At 31.1% G+C, this 12,808-nt stretch overlaps 1 protein-coding gene across 1 annotated transcript; it reads left to right on the top strand.

Moving 5' to 3' along the window:
* Positions 1-135: 135 nt before the first annotated feature.
* On the top strand, positions 136-2,139 carry LOC132622169 (uncharacterized). Its single transcript, XM_060336716.1, has 2 exons — positions 136-520; positions 1,543-2,139. The coding sequence occupies exon 2, from the start codon at positions 1,548-1,550 to the stop codon at positions 2,001-2,003; it is 456 nt and encodes a 151-aa protein (XP_060192699.1). The 5' UTR covers positions 136-520; positions 1,543-1,547; the 3' UTR covers positions 2,004-2,139.
* Positions 2,140-12,808: the final 10,669 nt, after the last annotated feature.

The raw sequence follows: 12,808 nt of genomic DNA, 5'->3' as shown, positions 1-12,808 counted from the left end.
CTCTGAATATTCACAAACAATTCAAGTACATTGGACTTAGCACGTTAGATACAACTCAGCAAGAAATACCAGAATTGAGTTGTCTACCATATATATTATATTGTCAAGCATTTTGGCTGTATCAAAGCTGGGAAAATGAGCTAAAAAGACTCTTTGAGAGTGAAATGCACAATAAGGGATTTCTATTTCTTTTTCCTTTTCTTTTGTTATAATCATATAATTATGAAGAGATTGGGGTTAAATTAAAATATTTAAAAACTTGGTGGTTAGAATTAAAATTTAAAAACTTTGGAAATAAACCAACTTCCATTCTCAAAGTTGGAAATAAACTTTGTCCCAACAAAGCTCCCAACAAAGCTGCTGCCCGTTCTTCTTCTCTTCTTCTTCTTCTTCTTCTTCTTCTTCTTCAGTTCTTCCCCTACTTCTCTCTATCTCCTCTCCACTTTTTTCTCTTTAACCATTTTTTTTACTGATTTCTCCTCCAAGAACATTCTTTCTCTGCAAATTCGAGTTTTTTGAGGTATGCATTTATTTTTATTCTAATTTCTATTGTTTTTATGCTCATTTAGGACATGGGGTTTTTGTTTTTCCTATGTTTTCTTGGTTAATCGATCCAGTAAACTTTATCTTACCATTCACTATTATAAATTAGTCTGGAATCAATTTGGGTCTCTATATGATTTATTCTTTTTGTAAACTCTAAAAACGGAGTGTTTTGGGGTTTTAGTCTAAAATCAATTTGAGTCTCAAAAAGATTGTAAATTCTGAAAAATGGGTTTTTGGGTTTTTTGAATTTTAGTGAATGGGATCATTTGGTTTCTTTATAGTTTGTGTTCTACATTCACTAATAGCAGTTGTAACAATGTTCTATTTGAATGAAGTTTATGTACTTGGACATGGTATTGAAACAGCCAAAAAGTTGTTAGGGTCAATCCCACATGACTAATTGGTGATTAAAACATCTGATTTATTTGTTGGATTGATGTTATGTGTCATTGGGTTATTGTTATTTGTGGTGTCTTTTGTTAAGGAGAGGGAATTTCAGAGTTTTTTCGCGAAAGGTTGTGATTGTCTTCATGTAGCAATGGGATTATGGAGAGTGTATTTTGAGAGGAAGCTGGAGGATTTGGCTCATAATTGGCTAAGACAACTTGTTGGTGATTTTGTTCTAGCACTTTCTTGGGTGTTTTTTCTTGTTAATTCATGGAGGAAAAAGTATGATTAGAAAGATTTTTTTTTTCTGAACTTTTGTTAGCGTTAGATGTTTCAGAGTCCCAAATAATGATGTTTGATGGAAAAAACAGATTAAAACACTTCTAGCATCTTAAGATGCTTGATCAAATTCTTTTCTTTTTCAAATTGGTGTTATATTTAGCTCTATGCTTGCAAGAAATATTTTATTTGTGGCTGCTATTGTTTCAGAATTTCTTCTATGTGTAAACAATCGATGGTTGTTTAAACAACTTGTGTTTATTTTATAACTTCGAGAAGTTTATTCATTTGGTCTATTGTTGATAATTTTATGATGCTTTATGTATGTAGATAAAATGGAAACAAAAAATCAAAAAGGTTATAAAAGAAGGCCTAGAAAAAAGGCTAGGTCAACGGAAGAGGAGTTTGCTTCTGCTGGAGAAGCGGATAGGTTTCCACAAGCTCAGGAAACAGAAGAATTGACCTCATCAGCTCGTGGTTCAATTAGAGAAGATGAAAGTGTAGAAGATGAGGAATCAATAGATCAGGAAGATAAAAATGAAAGTGGAAAAGAAAGTGTAGAAGATGAGGAATCAATAGATCAGGAAGATAAAAATGAAAGTGGAAAAGAAAGTGTAGAAGATGAGGAATCAACGCATCAGGAAGGACAAAATGAAAGTGGAGAAGAAAATACAGAAGATGAGAAATCAACGGATCAACAAGAAGAAAATGAAAGTGGAGAAGAAAATGCTATGGATCTTTTTATGATGTTTATATATGGTTGTTTACTAAAACAACATGAGGTTATTTAACAGCTTCAGTGGTTGCTTAAACATTCACAGTAGTTGTTTATGATGTTTATCGATGGTTGTTTACTAAAACAACATGATGTTGTTTAACAGCTTCAGTGGTTGCTTAAACATTCACAGTAGTTGTTTACGCTATTTATAGATGGTTGTTTACTAAAACAACATGATGTTGTTTAACAACTTCAGTGGTTGTTTAAACATTCACAGTAGTTGTTTACGCTATTTATAGATGGATGTTTACTAAAACAACATGATGTTGTTTAACAACTTCATTGGTTGCTTAAACATTCACAGTAGTTGTTTACGCTATTCATAAAAAGTAGGTTTGTTTACGGTATAAAGTTTTCCCTTAAAAAGTAAGTAAACAACTAGTGGTTGCTTAAACTGACATTGGTTGTTTCAGAACATATCTAATTATTTATATTGGAAAATTATTGCTCATAAAAAAATTGTTAAACAAGTAGTGATTGCTTAAACAAATAATTGTTGCTTATACAATAACCTCATATCCCGTAAAAAGTAGGTAAACAATTAGGGGTTGCTTAAACAAATATTGATTGCTTATAATAAACAACTAGGAGCTGCTTAAACAACTATGGATTGTTTACTTTAAAATCCATCAAACGGGAAGTTGGATATTCAGTTATTTCAAGTCAATAAGTTGATGGTCAAATATTCATATAATCAAACAACATTGATTCTATTATCACTTGATCAATAAGTTATAGTTATACTATTAGTAGGGTCAATCAGTTCATGATCAATTGTGATCAAATTACCAAGTTGGGTTTAATTACTAATTGAACGACTCGATTGATGTTGAATTGTTATCAAGTCAATAAGTTGACATTCAAATATTCATATAATCAAACAACGTTGATTCTATTATCACTTGATCAATAAGTCATAGTTATACTATTAGTAGGGTCAATCAGTTCATGATCAATTGTGATCAAATTACCAAGTTGGGTTTAATTACTAATTGAACGACTCGATTGATGTTGAATTGTTATCAAGTCAATAAGTTGACATTCAAATATTCATATAATCAAACAACGTTGATTCTATTATCACTTGATCAATAAGTTATAGTTATAGTATTAGTAGGGTCAATCAGTTGATGATCAATTGTGATCAAAGTACTAAGTTGGGTTTAATTACTAATTGAACGACTCGTTTGATGTTGAATTGTTGTCAAATCAATAAGTTGATGTTCAAATATTCATATAAATGTCCAATTGAAATTCTTGTATAAGCGATAAGAAGTTGTTTGAACAACTTCTTGTTGTTTATTATAAGCAATCAATATTTGTTTAAGCAGCCATTAGTTGTTTCTTATAAGCAATCAGTATTTGTTTAAACAACCCCTAGTTGTTTACCTACTTTTTACGAGATATGACGTTATTGTATAAGCAATCAGGAGTTGCTTGAACAACTTCTTGTTGTTTATTATATCGTTATTTGTTTAAACAAATTGTCTATTGTTGCTGGAACAACTTCTTGTTGCTTACCAATATTTTTATGAGCAATAATTTTCCAGTATAAATAATTAGATATTTTCTGAAACAACTAGTGTCTGTTTAAGCAACCACTAGTTGTTTACCTACTTTTTAAGGGAAAAACTTTAAACTGTTAACAAACAATATCCACATGTAAAGACCTATAGCAAAAACAGCCAACATAGTACATTGATTCAGTTTCAAGTACAAAATAGATTGATTCGGTTACAAGTACGAATTTAAGAAGCTACACTACTGCTTGTTCCTCCAATTGCTTCTCCAGATTCTGGAACTTCTATCGGCCCAATTTCAACCACATTTACCCTTAGAATGGGCCAACGACGACCATCTTTGACAACATCAGCTAAATAAGTGAGCAAATCATCATCATCCTTTATTTCAGAAAAGTGTGCTTTTTCCGTTGCAACAATGCTGAGCATGTAAGTGATTGAGAGATCCTTCGGCGCACAACATAACTTACACCTAGTAATGACGATATCAACAAACTCATCATACGTAACATCCCTCCTCACTAGTATCGGTACTGTAAGACCACCCTTCGACTTCCAACTATAACGCTCATCGGTCTCTATCCATTCACCATGTAGATCAACTGCTAATAGTATTGTGTCCCCCATTAATTGTCACAACACCTGCGGATATTACATAGATACATATTAGAATTTGTGACAGTATTATAGTCAGTACAGTATTTATACATAGATAATTTATTTGCAGGTTCGCAGTGCAAACAACTTGTGGTTGTTTACATGGAGCCTGCATGTGCAGTGCAAACTCTTAGCATAAATACCATGCAGTTGTTTAAACTACATATGAATATTTAAATAGTGTAGTTTTTTAGTGTAAACACTACATGGAGATTTTAAAAAATATATGATATTTATGTAAACACCATGTGCAATGCAGGTCATTTGTGTAAACACCATCCAGTTGTTTAAACAACATGCAGTTGTTTATAAACAACTGCATGTTGTTTATAAACAACGTGCAGTTGTTTATTAACAATATAGAAGAACAGAATGTTTAATGTAGAAAACGATGAAGAACGTTAAATTATTACCTTAAATCACTGAGATGAAATGTTTATCCCCTTTCAAGCAAATTCCCAAACAATGTATTAACAAATTACTATCAAGAACAGAGAAGTAGCACAAATTAAAAAATCTTTGGTTTAGTGATGAAGAAGAAGGCAAATGCAGATTTCATTTTTGTTCAATGAAGATAAATCTAACCCTAGTTTGAAGAGAGCAAGGCGTTTGGAAGGCTGGAATGTGTTGAGATTGAAAAAAAAAATAGATATAGAAGATGACGAAGATGAATGTGGGAAGGGTTGCTGCTGTTCCCGCTGAAAAAATGAGCTGACAATGGAAATTTTTTGTTGCCCTTTTGGCTAAAAAACCCTGTATATGTTGGGCCTGTTTGTAAATAGCAAAACTTTGGGGTGTATAAAAGTATTCTTTTTTAAATCAGCATAACCTAATTATACTAGAGTCCCTTTTACCCAATTTTTAAAACTTGTGTCCTAAATCCTCAAATAGATAACTCAAAAATCTCTTTTAATTCTATCCCCCTATCAAAGCTCTTGCCTATTTCTTCACTATTTTTGTTCTAGATGGAATAATGTGCCTTGAGTTCACCCTATGCAAGACATGTATAAAATTTGTCTTTATTTAGAAATTTCTCTCAGTTTCATTTTATGTGTTTTAGCTAACGTTTGGCTATAGATTTTGGTTTAGGTTTTGAAAATACAAATATTTGTTTCGAAGAAATAAAGAGAGACTTTGAATTTTGTGTTCCTAAATTAAAGTTATATATAATGTACTAAAATGTCATTTGAATTTTTTGGTTATAAACTTGACATGTAGGATATTCGAATGGTCAACTTATTAAATATAGACAGATGCACTCTTTTTGGGACAGACCAAAGAGGAATGTAAGGCACTTAAAATGAGACGGAGGGAGTAGTATATTTTATTTGAATATTAATTATATTTATTGCTCCTTCTATTTCAATTTATGTGTCTTGCTTTTTCTTCTTAGAGCCTGTTTGGATGGGCTTATGCCTATAAGCTGTTTGCAGCTTATAAGCTAAAAAAAATATCGTATATGTCATGTTTATGATCACAAGATTCAAAGGACTTTTTAATACATTATACACAATTTTAGTTTAAAACCATAAGATTCAAAAGTCTATTTTACTTTCTTAAACTCAATGCACATTCAAACCAAGCTCCCGTTTGGCCATATATTTTGAAGTTGAAACTTGAAAATTTGAGTTTGTGAAGTTATGATTTTTGGAACTTGAATTTGTGCTTAAACATTCATTTTACTTGAAAAAAATTTGGAGTTCTGATTCTCCCAAAAACTGGTCTGAGCTAGTTTTTGGGACTTAAAAGATATGAAGATAACTTTTCAAAATATGATCAAATTTCATGAACAGCCTAGTCAAACTAAGACACTTAAATCGGGAAGGATGGTGGTTGAGGATAGTAGCTGGTGGTTGTAATGGTGGATATATATACTGATGGTAGTGGTCAACTGTGGTGGTTGATGCTGGTGGACAATAATGATAACTGATAATGGTGATGATATATAGTGATAGTTGATGGTGTGATTATGTGTAGTGATTGATTGCTATGGTAGTGATGGTTGTGGTGATGATTAATGTAAATGAGGCCAGTGGTGGTGAGGCCTATCTATGGTGATCGTGGGTGGTGCTAGTGGTTGTAGTTGAGGGGTGATTGTGAGTGGTGGTAGTTGATAATGTTGTGTAGTGACGGCGGTAGTTGATAATTTTGAGCAACGGTGATGATAGTGGTGAAAGTGGATGAATAACATCTCAATGATATTAAGATTTTATTATAGATATCTATTTAAATTATTAAGTAGTTGTATGTTTAAAAAAATAACCACATTTAATAATTAAGATCTTATTAAGATTCAAATAAATAAATAAATAAAACAAACACACTCAATGGTTAAGATTCAGATTTTTATTAAGTGCAAACAAATATCGAGATTAAATGTATAATTCAATCAAGGTAACATTTTTAATCCTTCTATTATTGCATTATTCTTATTTTAATCTTTGTAATATACGATTAAACATCTCTAATTAACCAACTCATGTGTTTTTAGTCCTTATACTAACAAACATCAAACAATGTTATTCAATATTAAATACTTAACGAGGGCAAATATATAATGAGAGAGGAAAATAACAGCTAAGTAATTAAGGAGCATGTACATCAAAAAATATAGTTCAAATCCATTAATCTTACTATTTGCTGAAGTGTTTTTGTTTAACAAATCGATTAATTCGGACTAGCATGGGATGAGGTTTATTAAATGAAAATGCAATTTCTTGCCAAAGAATATTTTTTTTTTCAAGGCTCGAACCCAAAATTCTAACTAAGAGGAGAAAATTTATATTTATCATTACTTTTGTATTAAACTGACGTATTCTTTGATTTTATTATGTAAGTGTGATTTGATGTGCTATGTCTATATTTCTAACCCTCATATATCTACCATAGCTTATCCATCAATTTTTAATATTGCTAGTTGCTTCTTTTGCTTTGTTCATCTTATTATTTTGTTGCCATTATTTTCTTTTTAATCCTGCTTTGATTTCACTTCTTTTGAGCCGAGGGTCTATCAAAAACAATCTCTCTACCCATCAAAAGATGGGGTAAATTCTATGCACATCCTACCCTCCCAAACCCTACTTGTAAGATTACACTGGATATGTTGTTGTTGTTGGTTTATTACAATTGACTTAGTAATGTTAGAGGTTAGATCATACGGTACGTGCACGTGTTGTATTTTCCATTAAGTTGAGGTTTTTTGTTAACATTTTTTTTTTCAATTCAACTACTATTTCTCGATTTATTTCTAATGTTCTTGTTTTTTTAAAAAATATAATAGATGCTCCACCTAAAACTGTACCAATTATCTATTCTACTTTTAGTAAAAACATACTCCATCATTCATATCAACCATTCTATTTGGTAATCCAGATGTTGACTCAGTTGTTAACCAGCTTTTAAAAGAAGAAGAAGAAGAGCGGACTTGTTGTATGTTGTGTGGTGGAGCTGATAGTCTTGAAAGAAAGAAAAAAGTACACAAATGCAAAGAGTTAGAAGAAAATGATGAAAAAGAAAAATCTAGTGAAAGTAGTTCCAAATTTTCCACGCAGAGAAATTTGATGTGGCTACTTTAGAAAGGTTTAAGCAGTTATATCAAAAGACTAAGAAAGTTGAAGATGATGTGATCAAAACAATTAGTCTATTACAATTTGTGATTGGTTCAAAGGATCCAAATTTTGTTATTGAAATAGATGTAACGGTTCTTCAACCCTACCTTCCAAAATTTGTTTAGTCATTAAAAATTATCTCTTTAAGTGATAAAAATTAATATTTACTTACTATGATGTTCTTAAATTATAAAATGCAGATCAAGACTTTTAGACGCATGCAATAGGAGCCCATTTAGATGAGCTTATAACTTTTGCCTTATAAGCCAAAAGCCAGGTTAGGAGTACTAGCTTATGACTTTTGACTTGTTTTTGTTGTTTTGACTTAAAAACAAGTGATTAAAAGCACTTTTAAAATTTTACCCAAACACTATAAAAGTGTTTAAAAATTGTTTTGGCTTAAAAACATGTAAAATAAGTCAAGCCAAACAGGCTCTAGATCTAAAAATAAAAAATAACAATGATTCCATGAATTGCTATCGAATTTTAGCATTCAATGAGCACGAGAAGTGCACGTGTAAACATTCCGACCCTATATAAGGCAAATACCTTTTGATGAAGCTGCAGTTTTAGGGGGTATGATTTTATATAGCCATTACTTAAGCATTGAGAAGAAGCATTGAGAAGAGGGCTACTCTTTCACCTCCTTTCGCTTTTGCTAACTGCTTTTACTTTTTAATGGAAAATAAAAATAGATGATTCAATTTAAATATCTCTTTCCATTAAAAGCAAGAAAAGTTATATTTCACATGAACTTTGAAGCCGTTAAAATTGAGACATGTCGTGATTCAACACCTTAAGTTGTCCTCATTATGACAGAAACTGATGTGTGATATACTCTATATTAGTAGCTAAATCTTCAGAACTCGACGCAAGAGAAGTTCATTAACTAGTTAATCAAAAAAGGAATAATATCATTAACTTCATTTTCCATTATGATATATCTCTAAAGGTTGTTGTCATGTATGGTGGCTTTAAATAGAGAAAGTAGTCTTATATCTTATATGTCTATTTTCCCTATTTTCTCTATTCCTCCACCCCCTCTCTCTATTTGTGTAAAAGAACTTTCAAAAAAATAAGGTAAGAAAGAACTATGAAATACGTTCGAATTGCATATTGTGCGACAAAAAGACTATGACATATGCTATTTAATTGGGTTGTTAAGAACTTTAAATTATTATTACTTGGGTTAGTCATAATGACTTGCAAGTGACCAATTATGATTTGTGAAATTAATATAGTATTAATTCTACTGCCAACGTGATATAAACCTATTGGGTCGCACATCAAGAATGTGATGAACGGACTGGGGTTATTTTAGTAAATTTGTATTTATATATTATGAATATATGAATTTGTATTTCTGTTAATGCGTTATTTAACAATGTGAATCCAAACTTATTTTATGATTAAAATATGATTCAAATTTATATTTATATTATTGGATAACGATAAATATAAACAATAGTTATACAAAGGCAGAAATATCTGATCAATTTAGGATTCCTAATTAGTTAGGATCTTAATTAATTAGATATCCTAATCAGTTAGGACTCTCCATGAGCTAGGGTTCTAATTATTGGGATTAATGTATCACTATAAATAGTGAGAGACATTAATATTTCAGAAGACATAAAAAACAAAAAACAAAAACCTTTTGCATAGTTATTTTTGAAATAACTATGACCTAATTTCTGGCAGCCGACATAAGATATGCAACCTGAATTATATCCTACAACTTGAAGCTAGCGCATCGTGTTTGTTTGTGATCATTCGTGTGTGGATACTGGTAGAGGGTGGCCGTTCGTTTTCGAGAAGCACCTACAGTTCATTTTTGGCAGAAAGTATATCGAAGAATCACACATCAAAAGGTAAGTGATCTGATCCTTTTGTCGAATTGATTAAACACATGGATCTTGTATGGGGATTAAGCAATAAATTTTTATATTTCGTTGCTATTCTGTACTTGAGATTGCTAGAATTTGCTTCATGTGATGGGCTGGTAGTCTTGAAAGAAAGAAAAAAACACATAAGTGCAAAGAGTTAGAAGAAAATGATGGAAAAAATTATATAAAATCTAGTGAAGGTCGTTCCAAAAAAAATCATGTAGACAAATTTATTGTGGCTGCTTTAGAGAGATTTAAGCATTTAAGTAAAAGATCGTGAAAGTTGAAGATGACGTGATAAAAACAATTAGTCTATTACAAGGTACGACTGTTTCAAAGCATCCAAATTTTGTTACTGAAATGAATGTAACAAGTTTTTCAACCATACAATTCAAAGTTGATTTAGTCGTACCTCTCTAAGTGATAAATTATAAAACGTATATCAGGACTTTTGAATGCATGTAAGAGACCTACAGATAGAAAATGACAATGATTACATAAATTGCTATCGAATTTCACCATTCAGCGGGCACGAGAAGTGCACGTGTAATCATTCCCGAGGCTAAGACCATTTGATGAAGATGCAATCTTAGTGGTATTGTTTTTTATAGCCATTACTTTGTAATTAAGAAGGGGTTACTCTTTCACCTCCTTTCACTTTTGCTAACTGCTTTTACTTTTTTATGAAAAATAAAAAGTGTTGATTCAATTTAAAACTCTCTTTCCATTAAAAGCACGAAAAAGTTATATTCCACATGAACTTTGAAGTTATTATAACCGAGACTTTTCGTCTTTCGACACCTTAAGTTGTCTTCATTATGACAGAATTAAACACTTCTTAAGACTAAGCAAAACTCCATTAATAATCAAATCGTTGCTGCTACTACTACTAATAGTCACAAAAAAAACAAGAATTAACAAACCCAACAAAGAAAGAAAAGATTGTCAACCTTCAAAGATTGAGTCTTTTTGATGAATTCAAGTTTATTTTTTCAGAGAGACTTTTATTTTTCTGCTAAATACAAGAAGAGAAAAAAACGCCTTCTGTCGTATGATGATTTAAACTTGAAGAAATGAAAGTCTATGAGAGTTGTTTGGTGCTTGTTATATAGTCAAATGAATGATTTGAAGAAAGAAAAAGATTAAAAATAAAGGGATGTCGTTTCTTGGAGATAACAACTTGAACTGCCCCTCCACCAATATTGTAGATCATAATTTGCATGACATACTCGATATAAGTAGCCAGATTGCCAGAACTCAACAGATGAGAAATTCATTAACAATTAATCAAAATTGTTCATTAACTTTCGCATTGTGATTGGTTCAAAAGATCCAAATCTTGTTATTGAAATAAATGTAACGGGTTCTTCAACCATACCTTCCAAAATTGGTTTAGTCATTAAAACAATAAATAAAAACAACTGCATGAATTGCTATCGAATTTAGCACTCTACGAGCACGAGAAGTGCACGTGTAAACATTCATACCCTATAAAAGGCAAAGACCTTTTGATGAAGCTATAGTTTTAGGGGTTATGATTTTTTATAGCCATTATCGCAATTTAGAAGAGGACTACTCTTTCACCTCCATTCACTTTTGCTAACTACTTTTACTATTCAATGGAAAATAAAAATAGATGATTCAATTTAAATCTCTCTATCCATTAAAAGCAAGGAAAGTAATAATTCACATGAACTTTAAAGCCGTTAAAATTGAGACTTGTCTTAATTCGACACTTAAGTTGTCTTCATTATGACATAATTCGATACATGATATACTAGATATTAGTAGCTAGATCTTTATAACTCGACGCAAGAGAAGTTCCTAAACTAATTAATCAAAAAGGAATAGTTTCATGAACTTTCATTTTCCATTATGATACATCTCTAAGAGACTGTTTGGCCTAGCGGCTAAGGACTGCTTATTAGGAGAAGTGCTTTTCAAAAAAGTACTTTTGCTGAGAAGCAGTTTGCATTTGACTAATAGCTTGTTTGACCAAGCTTCTAAAATCAGCTTATTTTAAAAAGCACTTTTTTTAAAAGTACTTTTGGCTAAAAGCAGTTTGTGTTTGGCCAATTAATTTAAAAAACACCTTTGAACAGCAATTAATGTTTGGCCAAGCTTTTAAAAAGTGCTTCTATGTGTATTTTTCTCAAAAGTACTTTTCAAAAAAGTGCTTTTGGGCAAAAACTATTTTTTTTAGCTTCTAAAAAACTGCTTCTGCTACTCCCCAGAAACACTTATTTTCTCCCAAAAGCTTGGCCAAACACCTCACTTTTTTTCAAATAAGTACTTATTGAAAAAATAAGTACTTTTGGGGGGAAAATAAGCTTGGCCAAACAGGCTATAATTCATTTGAAAAGTACTTTTGACTGCTTTTAATAAGCAGATTGTGTTTGGCTAATCTTCTTTAAAAAGTGCTCTCGAGTGTCAAATTACAAAAAAAGACTATTATCAATGTATGTTTACTATCAAGATTATTTTGCAAAGAGATATTATTTTAAATATCTATTATGAAAGATTTTAATTAAGTTTCTACTTTTATTTAATTAGAATTTAAAAGTACATATTAAAATTTTCAATTAATATAATACATATATGAATCAAATAAAATAATATATTAAATGTTGATATAATATCAACACAATGATTAGAATATACTAAAAATCTACAGCCAAAATAAAATTCAAAATCATTCCACAAATTCTAAAAGTCTCTTACATACGTGAAAGCTAACTTTATACTACGTAAAATAAAAAATTAATGGATTGATGGGGGATATACTTGGTAATATGTACTTATGGTAGGGATATTTTTGCCTTAAAAAATATCTTTCTGCTTCTGCTCCTGCTTTTTTCAAGAAGCGGAAATATTCTGCTTCTCCGCACCCGCAGAAAAACTGCTTCTGCTTTTACTTAAAAGCAATTTTACTAATTGGCCGAACATCTCAAATATCACAAAAAAGTAATTTTTTCTTCAAAATAAAAAAAGAAGAAGCACTTTTGGCATCAAAACCGCTCGGCCAAACAGGCTCTGAAGGTTGTTGCTATGCACTACAACAAAAGGCATATATAGCTATGAAATTTTAGTTATGAATTTATAAAACATGGCTAGTACTTGTTGACACCCAATTTTGTCCCGCCTCTC

This window comes from Lycium barbarum, chromosome 2, assembly GCF_019175385.1.
Source record: "Lycium barbarum isolate Lr01 chromosome 2, ASM1917538v2, whole genome shotgun sequence".
In the NCBI taxonomy this organism is placed as follows: domain Eukaryota; kingdom Viridiplantae; phylum Streptophyta; class Magnoliopsida; order Solanales; family Solanaceae; genus Lycium; species Lycium barbarum.
Note: the sequence above shows the minus strand (reverse complement) of the source record. Positions and strands in the feature narration are given on the sequence as shown.

Bases quoted from the DNA above. Each gene is read 5' to 3' on its own strand.
- LOC132622169 (XM_060336716.1), top strand. From the start codon at position 1,548: ATGGAAACAAAAAATCAAAAAGGTTATAAAAGAAGGCCTAGAAAAAAG.